Raw genomic sequence first — 12,204 nt, forward strand, 5'->3', positions numbered from 1 at the left:
ATAGCAGGGTATCTACATAAATCTCTCTGCTTGGGAGATTTGTCTCTTCTCCCCCATTTGTGTACTTCTTCAATCGCTTGTTTGTTTCAGTATGGACTCGTGGATACTTATTTTATACTTTGGGTTATTTTTCAATCTTTATTTATTTTGCTACTCACATTGTTCCAGCTTTGGCCATTGGAAACTCTTTCAGTGGGTCCTTTTGCCCATCTGAAAATTGAATTGTTTTATTTAAAAGCTTTTATATGTTTTTTTTTTAAAGGAGAATGGATAATGATTTATTTCAATTGATACAAAATTTAAAAATATACAGAATAATGTATGTTTTTATAGTACATAAATTTGGAAAGTACAAAATTGTATAGAAATTATAAAACTCAAACTCAGGATAGGGTATGTAGGAAAGATAATGGGAACATAGAAGGCTTCTTCTATACCTGGAATAGTATATAGTTTTTGCTTTTTCATTTGGCAATAATTTAATGATTATTTAAATGTTTAAGAAATTAGGAGCACCTGGGTGGCTCAATCGGTTGAACGTCTGACTCTTGATTTCGGCTCAGGTCATGGTCCCAGGGAAATGCCCTTTATTAGAAATATGACTTTCAAATATTGTCTCTCAGTCTGTGATTTCTCTTTCCAATTCCTTAACAGTATTCTGAAAAGGAGTTTTTCATTTTGATAGGGCCCTTATTATTAATTTGCTTCCTTTATGAATCATGCTTTTGGTGTCTTACCTAAGAAATCTTTGCCTTACTCAAGATCACAAAAACGTTTTCTGTTTCCTTCTAGAAGTTTTATGGTTTTTTGGCTTTTCATTTGTGTCTATATTCCATTTTGAGTTAATTTTTGGATGTGGTTCAAGGTATAAAACAAAGTTCTTTTTTTTTTTTTTTTTTTTTTTTTTGCATATGGACATCCAGTTCCTCCAGTATTATTTACTGAAAAGACTACGCTTTCTCTAATAAAGTGACTTTGCACCTTTGAGTAAAGTCAGTTGTCTATATATGTCATGAGTCTAGTTCTAGACCTTCTGTTTTGTGCCATTGATCAATTTCTCTGTCTTTATGTCAATGTCATACTGTCTTGATCACTGCAGCTTTATAATAAATCTTGGTATCAGGTAGTCTTAGTTCTCCAACTTTGTTTTGTTTGTTTTTTCAAAGATGTTTGGTATATTCCAGGTCCTTTCCAATCCCATATGAATTTTAGAACTAGCTTGTGGATTTCTACACAAAATACAGTCGTGCAGTACTTGTCTTGTCAAGCCATTCTCTCCTCCTCTGTAATCACCACCTCAAGACTACCCCTCTCCCTGATCCCCAGCAGAGGGATTTGTATCCAAACAACTTCACAGAAAAAAACCAAAGCCAACAGAGGGAAGTGCTCTCAACTTTGCACTACCAAATATACAGACTCACCCTTCTCTGTCTCCCTCTTTCCTCGAAAGTTAAAGGAAGCAACCCTCTTCTTGCCTAAAACCCACACCCTGCCTGTGCTCAGACCCCTTCACCATCTCAGGACTCTTGAGTCATCCATTATTCTATCTCTCTTTTATATACCGAACCCCCACCTCTCGACTGGATTCGTACCAGCAACTTTCTTTGGTCTACAGAAAGTCTACATCTTTCTTGCTTATTTTAGAAACTTGGCCTGGGTTCTGCCCTTCCCCCTCTCCTCGCTCAGTCCTGACTCCCTCTTGTTCTCACTGTGCTTTTCCTCCCTGGGCAATCCCTCCACAGCCACCAGCACAGCTGCAGTTACCATCCATAGATGAGGCTCCCAAAGGTACACCCTCACCCTCACCCCTTCTCTGAGATCCAAACCCATGTATCCAACTGCCCATTTGTCATCTCTCCTTGGACATCTTTAAGGCCCCCTAAAATCCACATGTCCCCAAACAACCTCATAACCTGTGCCCTCCTCACTGCTCCCCTGACCCATCCCCTCCATGGTCACCCTCTCAGCAACCAGCGTCCATCTGGCTGTGCAAAGCAGCTACCTCCTCTCTTCCTTCAATCAGTCCAGTGCCAATTCTTATTTATTTTACCTCCAAAACAGAATCTTCTATTTCTTTCTATCTCCTTCCAGGTGCAAGCCCCAAACACCTCTCCAGAGCAGCCTTACAGGTTTCCCTGGGTCCCCTAGGCCCTTCTCAGTGAGTCTTCATTCAGTAGCCACAGTGATCTCGCCAAAGCCAGAGGTAGTGCAGCATCGCCCCACCTATAAGTCTTTCATGGTCTCCATGGAAACCAAGGGCCCTCAACGTTGTCTACAAGCATGGTCTGGCCCCTGTGGCCGCCTCAGACCTATCTCTCCCCACATTGCCCCCACCCCAGTTCTAACCACACTAACCTTTCAGGCGCTCCTCATGCCCCCTTGAACTTGTGGCATTTGCGTGTGCTGTTCCCCCTGTTGGAAATGCTCTTCCCCATCCATCCTGACCCCCACCTGGACCTTCACTCGCCCTTCAGATCTCAGCTCAAATATCACTTCCTCAGGGAAGTCCTCCTGATTGAGTCCTCCCTGCTTCCCTGTCTGCTAACATCATGTTTCACTCTTACCTAGAACTTGTCTTGGTTACAGCTTGAGATTATTTGGGGGGTCAATGCCTTTCCCCATGCTAGACTGCACACTCTAAGAAGTCAGGAACCATCACACTGTTTTTGTCCCCTTCATTCCTCAATGCCTGATATAATGCCTGGCACATAATAATTATTTAAATGTTTAAGAAATTAGGAGCACTTGGGTGGCTCAATCGGTTGAATGTCTGACTCTTGATTTCCGCTCAGGTCATGGTCCCACGGTCCCATGGTCCGCTCAGGTCATGGACCATGGTCCCATGGTCCCAGGGAAATGCCCTTTATTAGAAATATGACTTTCAAATATTGTCTCTCAGCCTGTGATTTCTCTTTCCAGTTCCTTAACAGTATTCTGAAAAGGAGTTTTTCATTTTGATGCTCAATAAATACCCATTGAATAAGTGAATAAATCCACAACCAAGTAATATAAATTTGAGTAAGTAAAGAAAGGCCATTGAAAAGCACTAATCCTGCTTATGAAAATAATTTGGGAAATCTCTTTTTGCAAACACCATGCTGATGCCAGGGGTTAGAAATGCCACCTGTGACCCCATGCTGTTGTTTTCCTAGATGATGCTTATCTCAATTCTCCCTCCAAGAGAGTGATGTTCCCCCGCGTAGAAGTGTACTGCAATATAGAACTTGCCCTTGGCAATGAGTGCCCTGAAGGCAGCCAATCAAGCCTCCAGACAGAGGAGGAATCCATACAACTTCACACACAGTGGGCTCCCAAAGAGGAAGGAAAGGACAGCCATGGTCCACTTGTGTTCTCGCCTGTGGAGAGACCTGAATCCACACATGAGCGTCCTGTAGAATCACCTGTTTCACCAGCTGGCTCTTCATTTGAGCAGTCACCTGCCACTGCGCTGGCCTCATCACCATCACATTCTCCAGATGACCTGATGCCTGCATCACTCCCAGCTGTGCACTTAGCACTCAGCTCAACACCTGTCCAATCACAGCAGCAGGTACAAACGACTGGATCACCACCAAGATCCCCACCCTCCGAGTCATCTGTGTCACCCAGGCCACCGGCTGTAGTGACATCTCAAACATTGCCCCAATGTTCTCCTTCAGCGTCACCTACACAGCTACCCGTGGAAGACCTGGGCCCAGAACAGCCCCAAGGTATGGACACTTCTGGCTTCTCACAGAAGCCAGAAGTATTTCTTATGTCTGGAGCCCCTTGGCAAATGTGCAACAACATGGTAGCTGATAACCATTGCTTTAGAGGGGTGCAGTGGTGACGTGAGCAGTTAGCTTTAGAGGCTTTAACTGTTTTGAGGATAGGCCACCACAAGGGGACAGTGTTCTTGACATTTGTTCAGGTTTTTAGTCCAGTGATTTTCAAAGGTTGGTCAGAGACCGTGACAGCAAACTCATCACCTGGGAATTTGTTAGCAATGCAAGTTCTCAGGCCCCACCACAGACCTACTGATTCAGGGAGTGGGCCCAGGTATCTATATTTTTTACAAGTCCTCCAGGGGGTTCTTTTGAGAACCATGTTTGAGAAGCACTGTAGCAGAAGGTTTTTATTGTGATAGCCACTGTGCTGAGGGAGGGCTACTCAAAGAGTGCTTTGTGGACCAATGCTGGTCCCCAAACTATTTGTTACTAATTTACAATGAAATGAGCAGAGGTTGAAAGTAAGCATTTAGGACTATTTTTAGCAATAAATATTGTCAGGGCATCCGAGAGCTTGGTCATTTTCCTACTAATTCATTGTATTTCACAAAAGTACGAGTTCCATTATGGATTGCAAAAAAAAAAAAAAAAAGATTTTTAAAAAGTGGTTCTTCACAACTAATATCTTCTACAGACAGCTTGAAAAGTACCGCTCTTGAGTCTTCAAAGATGAAGAATTTTCAGTTCCTCACTCAAGAAATCTCCCCTCCAGCAGAGGGGATGACAGAGATACCAGCCTCAAAAATACAGAAAAAATTAGTAACTGCTACATCACTAACAAAAATGGAGCGTGGGAGGTAGTCAAGTAGTCATAGAGATTAAGATCACTTCTGGGGCGCCTGGGTGGCTCAGCAAGTTAAGCATCTGACTTCAGCTCAGGTCATGATCTCGCAGTGAGTTCCAGCACGACATCAGGCTCTGTGCTGACAGCTCAGGGCCTGGAGCCTGCTTCAGATTCTGTGTCTCCCTCTCTCTCTGCCCCTCCCAACTCATGCTCTCTCTCTCTTTCAAAAATGAATAAACATTTAAAAAAATTTTTTTAAAAGATCATTTCTGTCTGAGGGAATTGATTAAGGAAATGCTTCTTGGAGGTGACAGGTGAGCTGAAATGAACAAGATTTTGATGATCATGGTTTGTGAGACAGGATGGGGCAGAGTAGAATGAGAAATTCAGATTTTGTTTATTCTAGATGTTCAGTTCCAGAGAAGGAAAGTGCAAGGAACATTCAGGATGAAGAAGATACCTGTTTGGCTACTGTGGATGGTCTGTGTGGGGGCAAAGGGAGAGGTCCCCAAATGATGGACTAAAGCCAGCTCATAGGGTCTCCATGGTCCATCCACCAAACTCCCATAGTTATTAGGGCAAATATTAGCACAGACTAGCATGACAGTTTCCTTCTTGACGGATCTGCCCCAAATCAGGGGTACACTTTCTCTGGAATAGATTTGACCCTTTTAATCACAGTAAAATGCCAGGACCTTAAAAGTAAGAAAATTGGCCAAAGTGTTTCACATGCTGTCTTACATGCTGTTAAATTAAATGCATTTGTTTTATGTTATTCACACCCGTGTCCAAAGATAGCCATCTTCAGGTAGCCTGGGCAATCCTGGGCCCTGAGTTGGCATTCCTTGCTCATGCTGGGGGTAGACAGAGGGGACAGACAGTCCAGTGCTTCTGAACTATGGGCCATTTTATCCTCAGGAGACATTTGGCAATATCGGGAGACATCTTTGATTTTCAGCTAGTGGGTAACATCTGGTGTGTAGAGACCGAGGACGCTGCTGAACATTCTACAGTGCAGAGCCTCATGATGAAGAAACATCTGGCCCTTACATTCAGTAGTGCTGTATAGTTATGGTCTTCAGCTGGGCCTCAGTAACGACAGCCTAGGCCATCTGTGGGAGATGGGCAGAAGGGAGCCTCTCAGAGGTTAGTGTGATCTGTCATTTAGTGGTGGCCATGTTGCTGTTAGGGGTGAAGGGGGTTGCAAAATGTCCCAGGAAAATCCGTAAACACAGGAGCTGCAAATAGATTTGGGAAAACCAGGGATATCCAACGAGACCCCAAATGGAAGAACTTCAAGTGGAGGAACTTAAATATAGTTTACATTATTTTTATTTATACATATTACAAAATTACACAGTCATCTTCATATATTATCTATCCCCATACTCACAGAAAATAGGAAAAGGGCTTTCTTAAGAACAATGGTCATGAAACTATTAATATTTTCTTTTCCATTAAAAAAGAAAAAAAGCTTTACACATAGCAGGTGATGGAAGGTTCAGGCCCCTACGGGGGATTTTCCTGAAAACTTGCCCTAACACGGTTGCTTTTGTGTGAGGGGATTGTTGATAACACTACACCAAAGGTCAGTATCCATCCTGTCACAAGATGCCACTGCCCTGGGTCTCCGTCAACATGAGAATTTGAGATTAAGAGAGTTGTTTACTGTTTCTGGATACTCTTGCTTACTTCCTATTGTTATTTCAAAAATGACTAAATACTCCTCCCTGCCCATGCCTTACTCACATCTCCTCGATTTTGCTTTTGTAGCTCCTCTTGCCTCTTCAAGTCGGAAAGGTGCCATGCCTGTGGTTAACGTGAAGGAAGCCACCAACAAGCCCTATGCAATGTAAGTTTGCCTTTAACTGGGGACACATTCTTTCCTTTGGCCAAGGAACGGGGGGCCTAGCTAAGTGAATTTTTCCTTCTCTTTAGCTGCCCTAGGAACACTGGGATCCTTTTCCAATTTGTATGATTACAGTCCACCCCTTTACACTTCTCTCTTCTTCAGTGGGGGCAACAAGTGGGAAATGAGCTATTTGTGCTCAATGTACCTTCTCCAAAAGCAGCAGGAGAATGTGCAGCCCCTCACTTCTTACTCTCTGGAGCCAGCTCAGTTCAAGAGAGCTAACAGGCATGTTACATCCTACCCTGAGGTAGCCCCTGCACAGTATGAATTGAGGGACTCTATCAAAGGCCTTCCTTAATCCAAATTATTTTCTATCAGCATGGTAAGAGGGCTAATATTCCTATGTTGTAGATTGTCCCCAGAAAATCTTTTTTTTATAATGCACATCAGTTGTCTGGGTTGTGTAACGTGTTCTCCATTATTACCTTTGAGGTCATCCTGAGAGGGCCTGAGGATTGTTTTTTTTTTCTTTCTTTCTTTTTTTTAGGGACCACATTACCCAGTCTCCCTTGTTGGCTGCTTGCCAATTGGGCTCGCCATTGTCAGGCACCAGCAGGAGATCAGAGAGTGGGTCAAAGGGTATCTTTCCCCTCCCCTACCCTAATCCCTCCTGCCGCGGGGCAGCTCTGGCAGAGGCTGGGGTTCTCAGGGCCACAGTTGCAGGTATTGAGAGAGCAGGTCCTTCTGATGTTCCCACTCCATATCATATCAAATATATTAAAATATACTTGCTTCTCACATTAAGTATAATTTTCATTATGAGACTTTTGGGGGGCACCTGGGTGGCTCAGTCAGTTGAGCATTCGACTTCAGCTCAGGTCATGATCTCATGGTCCATGAGTTCAAGGCTTGCATCGGGCTCTTTGCTGTCAGCACAGGGCCTGCTTTGGATCCTCTGTCCCTCTCTCTCTCTCTCTGCCACTCCTTGATGTCTCTCTCTCTCTCTCAAAAATAAATAAACTTTTTTTTTTTTTAAAGACTTTTTGAAAGAGTTTGCATAAATTTTAAAAATTTGTGCTTGGGCATAAACTATGCATTTTTGTTCACATGGTTTAAATTTTATTGCATTGACATATAACTGTATAAAAGTTTGAGTTTCCATTGACTAGTTGGCATAATGTTACTTAAATAGTCATTGATTATAAAATAAATGTTTGCCGTGGAACTCTGGTGTTCAGCCAGGGTTAAAAACCATAGCATTGGTGTGTCTGTCTACCTTCTGAGCTGGAGCAGGGCCCTGATAGTGGGGAACACAGGACAGGTTATTAACAAACCATTTGCTTCATCTCTCACTCAGGGACAACCCTGCCGAAGACTCAAGTTGGATGAGCAAAATATTCAAGAAGAACAAACAAAAAACAAATGGCACCAGAAAAGGCTTCCCAAGACATCCACGGTCCAAAAAACCAGGCAGCAAAGCGCAGTGAGTGTGGCTAATGTTTCTCAAATTCCCTGGGGAGGAAAAGCTTTGGGAACAGTCTGCAGGAAGATCACAAGGAGTAGGGAGGAGTCAGTAAGAGCGGGGGGGGGGGGGGGGGGGGTTAGGAGCTGGGCTTTGGAGTCTGACCCACCCAACAGAAAATCCCTGGTCTGCCGCTATCTCACTCAGTGAGCATGCCTAGGACAAGTGGTCTATCTGAGCCTCTATTTCCCAACCTGTAAAATAGGGATGATATTGTGAAGCTTTAATGAGGTCAACATGTAAAGTACTTTGCTGCAGAATGCAAGATGTGTAATTAGCACTCAATAATTTAGTAGATATTAGGGTTATAGGCAGAGGTTAACTAACTACCATCTCAATAGAACTCTACTTAAAAAACAAACTAGACAGTTGTGTGACCCTGTGACCCTCAACACGTAGAGATCCAAAATGTTGCCAAGCTACAGCTAAAAGCCCTAACCATTTTAGGCCTGCTTGGTATATATATTTTAATTATATTATATTGTCATTGATTCCATTAGTCAACCTTTATTGAGCACCTCATAGATACCAAGCACTCTACTTGTCTCTGGAGATAGCGAATGAATTAAACTCAATCCCCAACTTTTAAGAGTTTACCCCAAAATTGAACTTTGAGCTAAAGACAAGAACGAAGTCTCAATTTTTTACTGAGCCATAACATTTTTTAAAAGAGACATGCATATATACATATACACTTGCAAATGAAAAATGCTAGCTTTTGTGGTTTTTTTTTTAAAGTTTATTTATTTTGAGACAGGGAGAGCACAAGTGGAGGAGGGGCGGAGTGAGAAGGAGAGAGAATTCCAAGCAGACTCTGCACTGTCAGTGCAGAGCCCAATGCAGGGCTCGATCCCATGGACCATGAGAACATGACCTGAGCTGAGATCAAGAGTCAGATGCTTAACTGACTGAGCCACCCAAGTGCTCCGAAAAATACCAGTTTTAAACACAAATGAAGCCAGGAATCATCTACAACTATTTTACTGGATTATCAAAATATTCTCTGAATGGGACAGACCCACATTGGTATCTAATTCGCTTCAAGCCTCCATTGGTCAGAAAAATCCCCAAGTCATTTTAAGTGACATCCTTCCGTGTTGTTCCTGTCCCAGATGGGATCCCTGGGTAGGCAGAGAGATTATCAGATAGATGAAGGTCAAAAGCTCACTCCAGCAGCAACAGGCCCACTTTGAGGTCTGGGCAGTTAGGTACTTGGTGGGTGGTGGGAAGCAGTATGGTGGGGAGGAGATTCTCAGAGCTGCTGCAGAAAGTGGGGCAGATGCATGTGTCACTTTCTGGATTAAAGGATGGGCGGGGAGGGTGCAGGACCCAGCAGGCCATTGGTGGTCCTTAGGGGTCATCGGTTTAGTGTGTCCTGGGATTAGTCTCACTCTGTTCCTTGGTCTTCAGCCTCCAGATTTCTTTGACTTTTGAGGGTCCATATCACTGTCTCTAGCAGCTCAAGGTCAAGTTTGGTCATGAGAGCATAGGCAGGTCTGCTGTGGGGGTAGGGAAGCTTCCTCAGGGCTGGGAGTGCCATCTGGAAGCCAGACCCAGACTTGGGTCCCTTCATTCCAGGGCCAGGCCTCTTCCTATACATTGGAGCAGTGGGAACTATGTAACTCAGCGAGCTCTACCTTGGCCGATAAACTTCTAGGATTCAAGTGCCTTTATAAAGCAGCAGCCTGTGATAAAAACAAACAAAACAACATTCACAGCTGTGGGAAATACTGTTGTCAGTAGGTCACACATTCCGTCTGCATTGTTCCTTTATAGAACAGATTATGAAACTGCCTGGAAGCAATTTACCAATTGACGGTCTTACGCAATTCCATGCAAATCCATACTCTGAGCTTCAAAGACCAGGGTAGGGGGTCAAAAAAAGATGCTCGAAAAGGTTAGGCATAGAGGAGGAGCAACCCAGAAGAGAGGAAATCTACAATCACAAGTGACATTGTCACATCCATGGCCTAGTCCTGTGCAAACTCCTGATCCCCAACTGATATTCCTCCCAACAAACAGAAGAGAGGCTAGAATAAAAGCTATAGGGTAAGGGGCACCTGGCTGGCTCAGTCAGTAGAGCATGTGATTCTTGATCTCAGGGTCTTGCGTTCAAGCTCCACATTGGTGCTAGAGCCTACTTTAAAAAAATAAATAAGTAAGTAAAAGCTACAAGGTAGATGTTCCATACGTTAATATCTCTCTCCTTCTCTCTCGCTGTCTCTCCTGCGTTTTTTAAATCAGATGTTCAAATTCATATTCTGGTGCTAATTGTATTAGTCAGTTATTGCTGCTACGATAATGCTATATAACAAGCAATCCCCCCCACCCCCCACTCTCAGTGGATTATAAAACAAACATTTATTCTCTTCTTCCATAGTCCTGTGAGTTGGCTGGGATGCTGCTGCTTAGGTTACAGGGAGTCTGGGGCATGGCTATGTATATGTATCCGCCTAGCTTTCCACTGCTAGCCTCGTCTCTCTTCCAGTAAGAGTTCAGTGGTCATCTGATTTGGGTTGTGTAACTGGTCTCAAAGTGGCAAGATGGATTGAGAAATCCAGGGACTGCCTCCAGGCTACAAGTGGAAAAGGAAGAGGTCCCTCTTGCTCATTGCTGCTCGCATCCTCTCAACTGCGACCCATTCTGTCAGACTCCTCCAATCTCTACCAGTAGAGAGCCGCTCCTTTGAGTTACTGTGGAATTTCTCCCTATTCAAATGTGAATGTAATGATAATAGCTAAAACTTCCAGAGTAGTTATTATGTTCCAGGCATTGTGGCACCGAGAGGGTAAGCAACATGTCCAAAGTCACACAGTAGGTAGGTGGCAGAGCCAGGATCCGAGTCATCTGTCACCAGTGTCTCGGTGTTGATCACTGAGTGGTAGAAGGAGCACTGGAGTGAATCGGAAGTCACGGGGCCTCTTCCTAGTGCCTCCATTTGGGCAGGAAGAGGTCTGGGGGTGCACTTGGAGGTGCACAGGCAGACATGGCAGGGACAAGGCAGGCTGGCTCGGGTGCCATGCTAACAAAGTCGGTCTTCACCTGTGGCGCTGGGAGATCATTACAGGATTTAAACGGAATGACACCGTCGGATTTGAAAACCATCCAAGAACATGTAAGTCCCCATCCCAGCATTTCTCGGCGTGGGCTCTGCGGGTGTCTTCCCGCAATTTCCTCGAGAGGGCAAATGATTGGCCAGGGTCACACAGCACATGGAAGGGGCCTTGAAACTCAGGTCTTTGGCAGAGCCCCCTTTATGTCTCACTTCTCCTCACGTGTGCTTTCTTGGCTTCTCACATCCAGGTCTGCTCCCTGCCCACTCGACTTCTCTCTGCTCTCCACGTCCGAGACAGTTCGGGTCACCTACAGGCCTCATCCCAGATGATCCAGGAATACAGCTGCCCTGAGGTGTGGAACTGCCCAGGGTGACCCTGGAAGCCAGGCACTGCCTGCTCTGTGCTGGGATGCTGTCTGCCCAGTTTCCTTTCTGACCCCACCTGCCTCTTCCTGGCCATAGTCAAGGCCAACACTAGCCCATGCATTGCCTTGTGCACTGAGAAAACAGTACCCTTTCCTGGAGAACTTGATTTCCAGCTCCTGGAAGATTGTGATAATATACTGGTTTTGTTAAAACGGTTCACTGCCGCCTGCTAGAAATCTGTACGAATGACATACAAAGGTACAGAACTGTACAGATAACATGCAGAAAACTGTACAAATAAGCCACAGCATGAATACGTCCACGAAATGCTTACCCTTTGTCTTAGCAATGTCTCCTTGTACAGTGTGCAGTCTGCACGACTGAACTCAGCGCTCTGGAGGCCACTCCACTTCTTTCCCCTTCCTGCAAAACCAAATACTAACCAGACTTTTGTAAATCAAATGATGTTTCAAACACGAGTAAGTCCTGCTCTGTCAGTGGAATTCTCCATTTGCAAAAGACCCGTGTAATTATAAAGTGGGATCTGATAGCTGATTTCTGGTATAAATTGAGATTTCCGATTTCTTTTTTTTTTTTTTTTTTAATTTTTTTTTCAATGTTTATTTTTGGGACAGAGAGAGACAGAGCATGAACGGGGGAGGGGCAGAGAGAGAGGGAGACACAGAATCGGAAACAGGCTCCAGGCTCTGAGCCATCAGCCCAGAGCCCGACGCGGGGCTCGAACTCCCGGACCGCGAGATCGTGACCTGGCTGAAGTCGGACGCTTAACCGACTGCGCCACCCAGGCGCCCCAAGATTTCCGACTTCTATGCATCCAGTTGGCTATCATGGGGCCTG

At 44.6% G+C, this 12,204-nt stretch overlaps 1 protein-coding gene across 3 annotated transcripts in view; it reads left to right on the top strand.

Annotated features, from left to right (window-relative positions):
• PNPLA1 (patatin like phospholipase domain containing 1) overlaps positions 1-12,204 on the top strand; it is a 49,375-nt gene that overhangs the window by 35,649 nt on the left and 1,522 nt on the right. For 2 of the 3 annotated variants that reach the window (XM_045500803.1, XM_045500805.1), the window contains exons 6-9: positions 3,153-3,710; positions 6,325-6,403; positions 7,761-7,886; positions 11,229-11,333. In XM_045500803.1, coding sequence (XP_045356759.1) covers positions 3,153-3,710; positions 6,325-6,403; positions 7,761-7,886; positions 11,229-11,310 — 845 coding nt within the window. In that variant the 3' untranslated portion in view covers positions 11,311-11,333. The remainder of the gene's footprint in view (positions 1-3,152; positions 3,711-6,324; positions 6,404-7,760; positions 7,887-11,228; positions 11,334-12,204) is intronic. The other variant, XM_045500804.1, reaches the window with a different exon arrangement.

This window comes from Leopardus geoffroyi, chromosome B2 (genome assembly GCF_018350155.1).
Source record: "Leopardus geoffroyi isolate Oge1 chromosome B2, O.geoffroyi_Oge1_pat1.0, whole genome shotgun sequence".
In the NCBI taxonomy this organism is placed as follows: Eukaryota; Metazoa; Chordata; class Mammalia; order Carnivora; family Felidae; genus Leopardus; species Leopardus geoffroyi.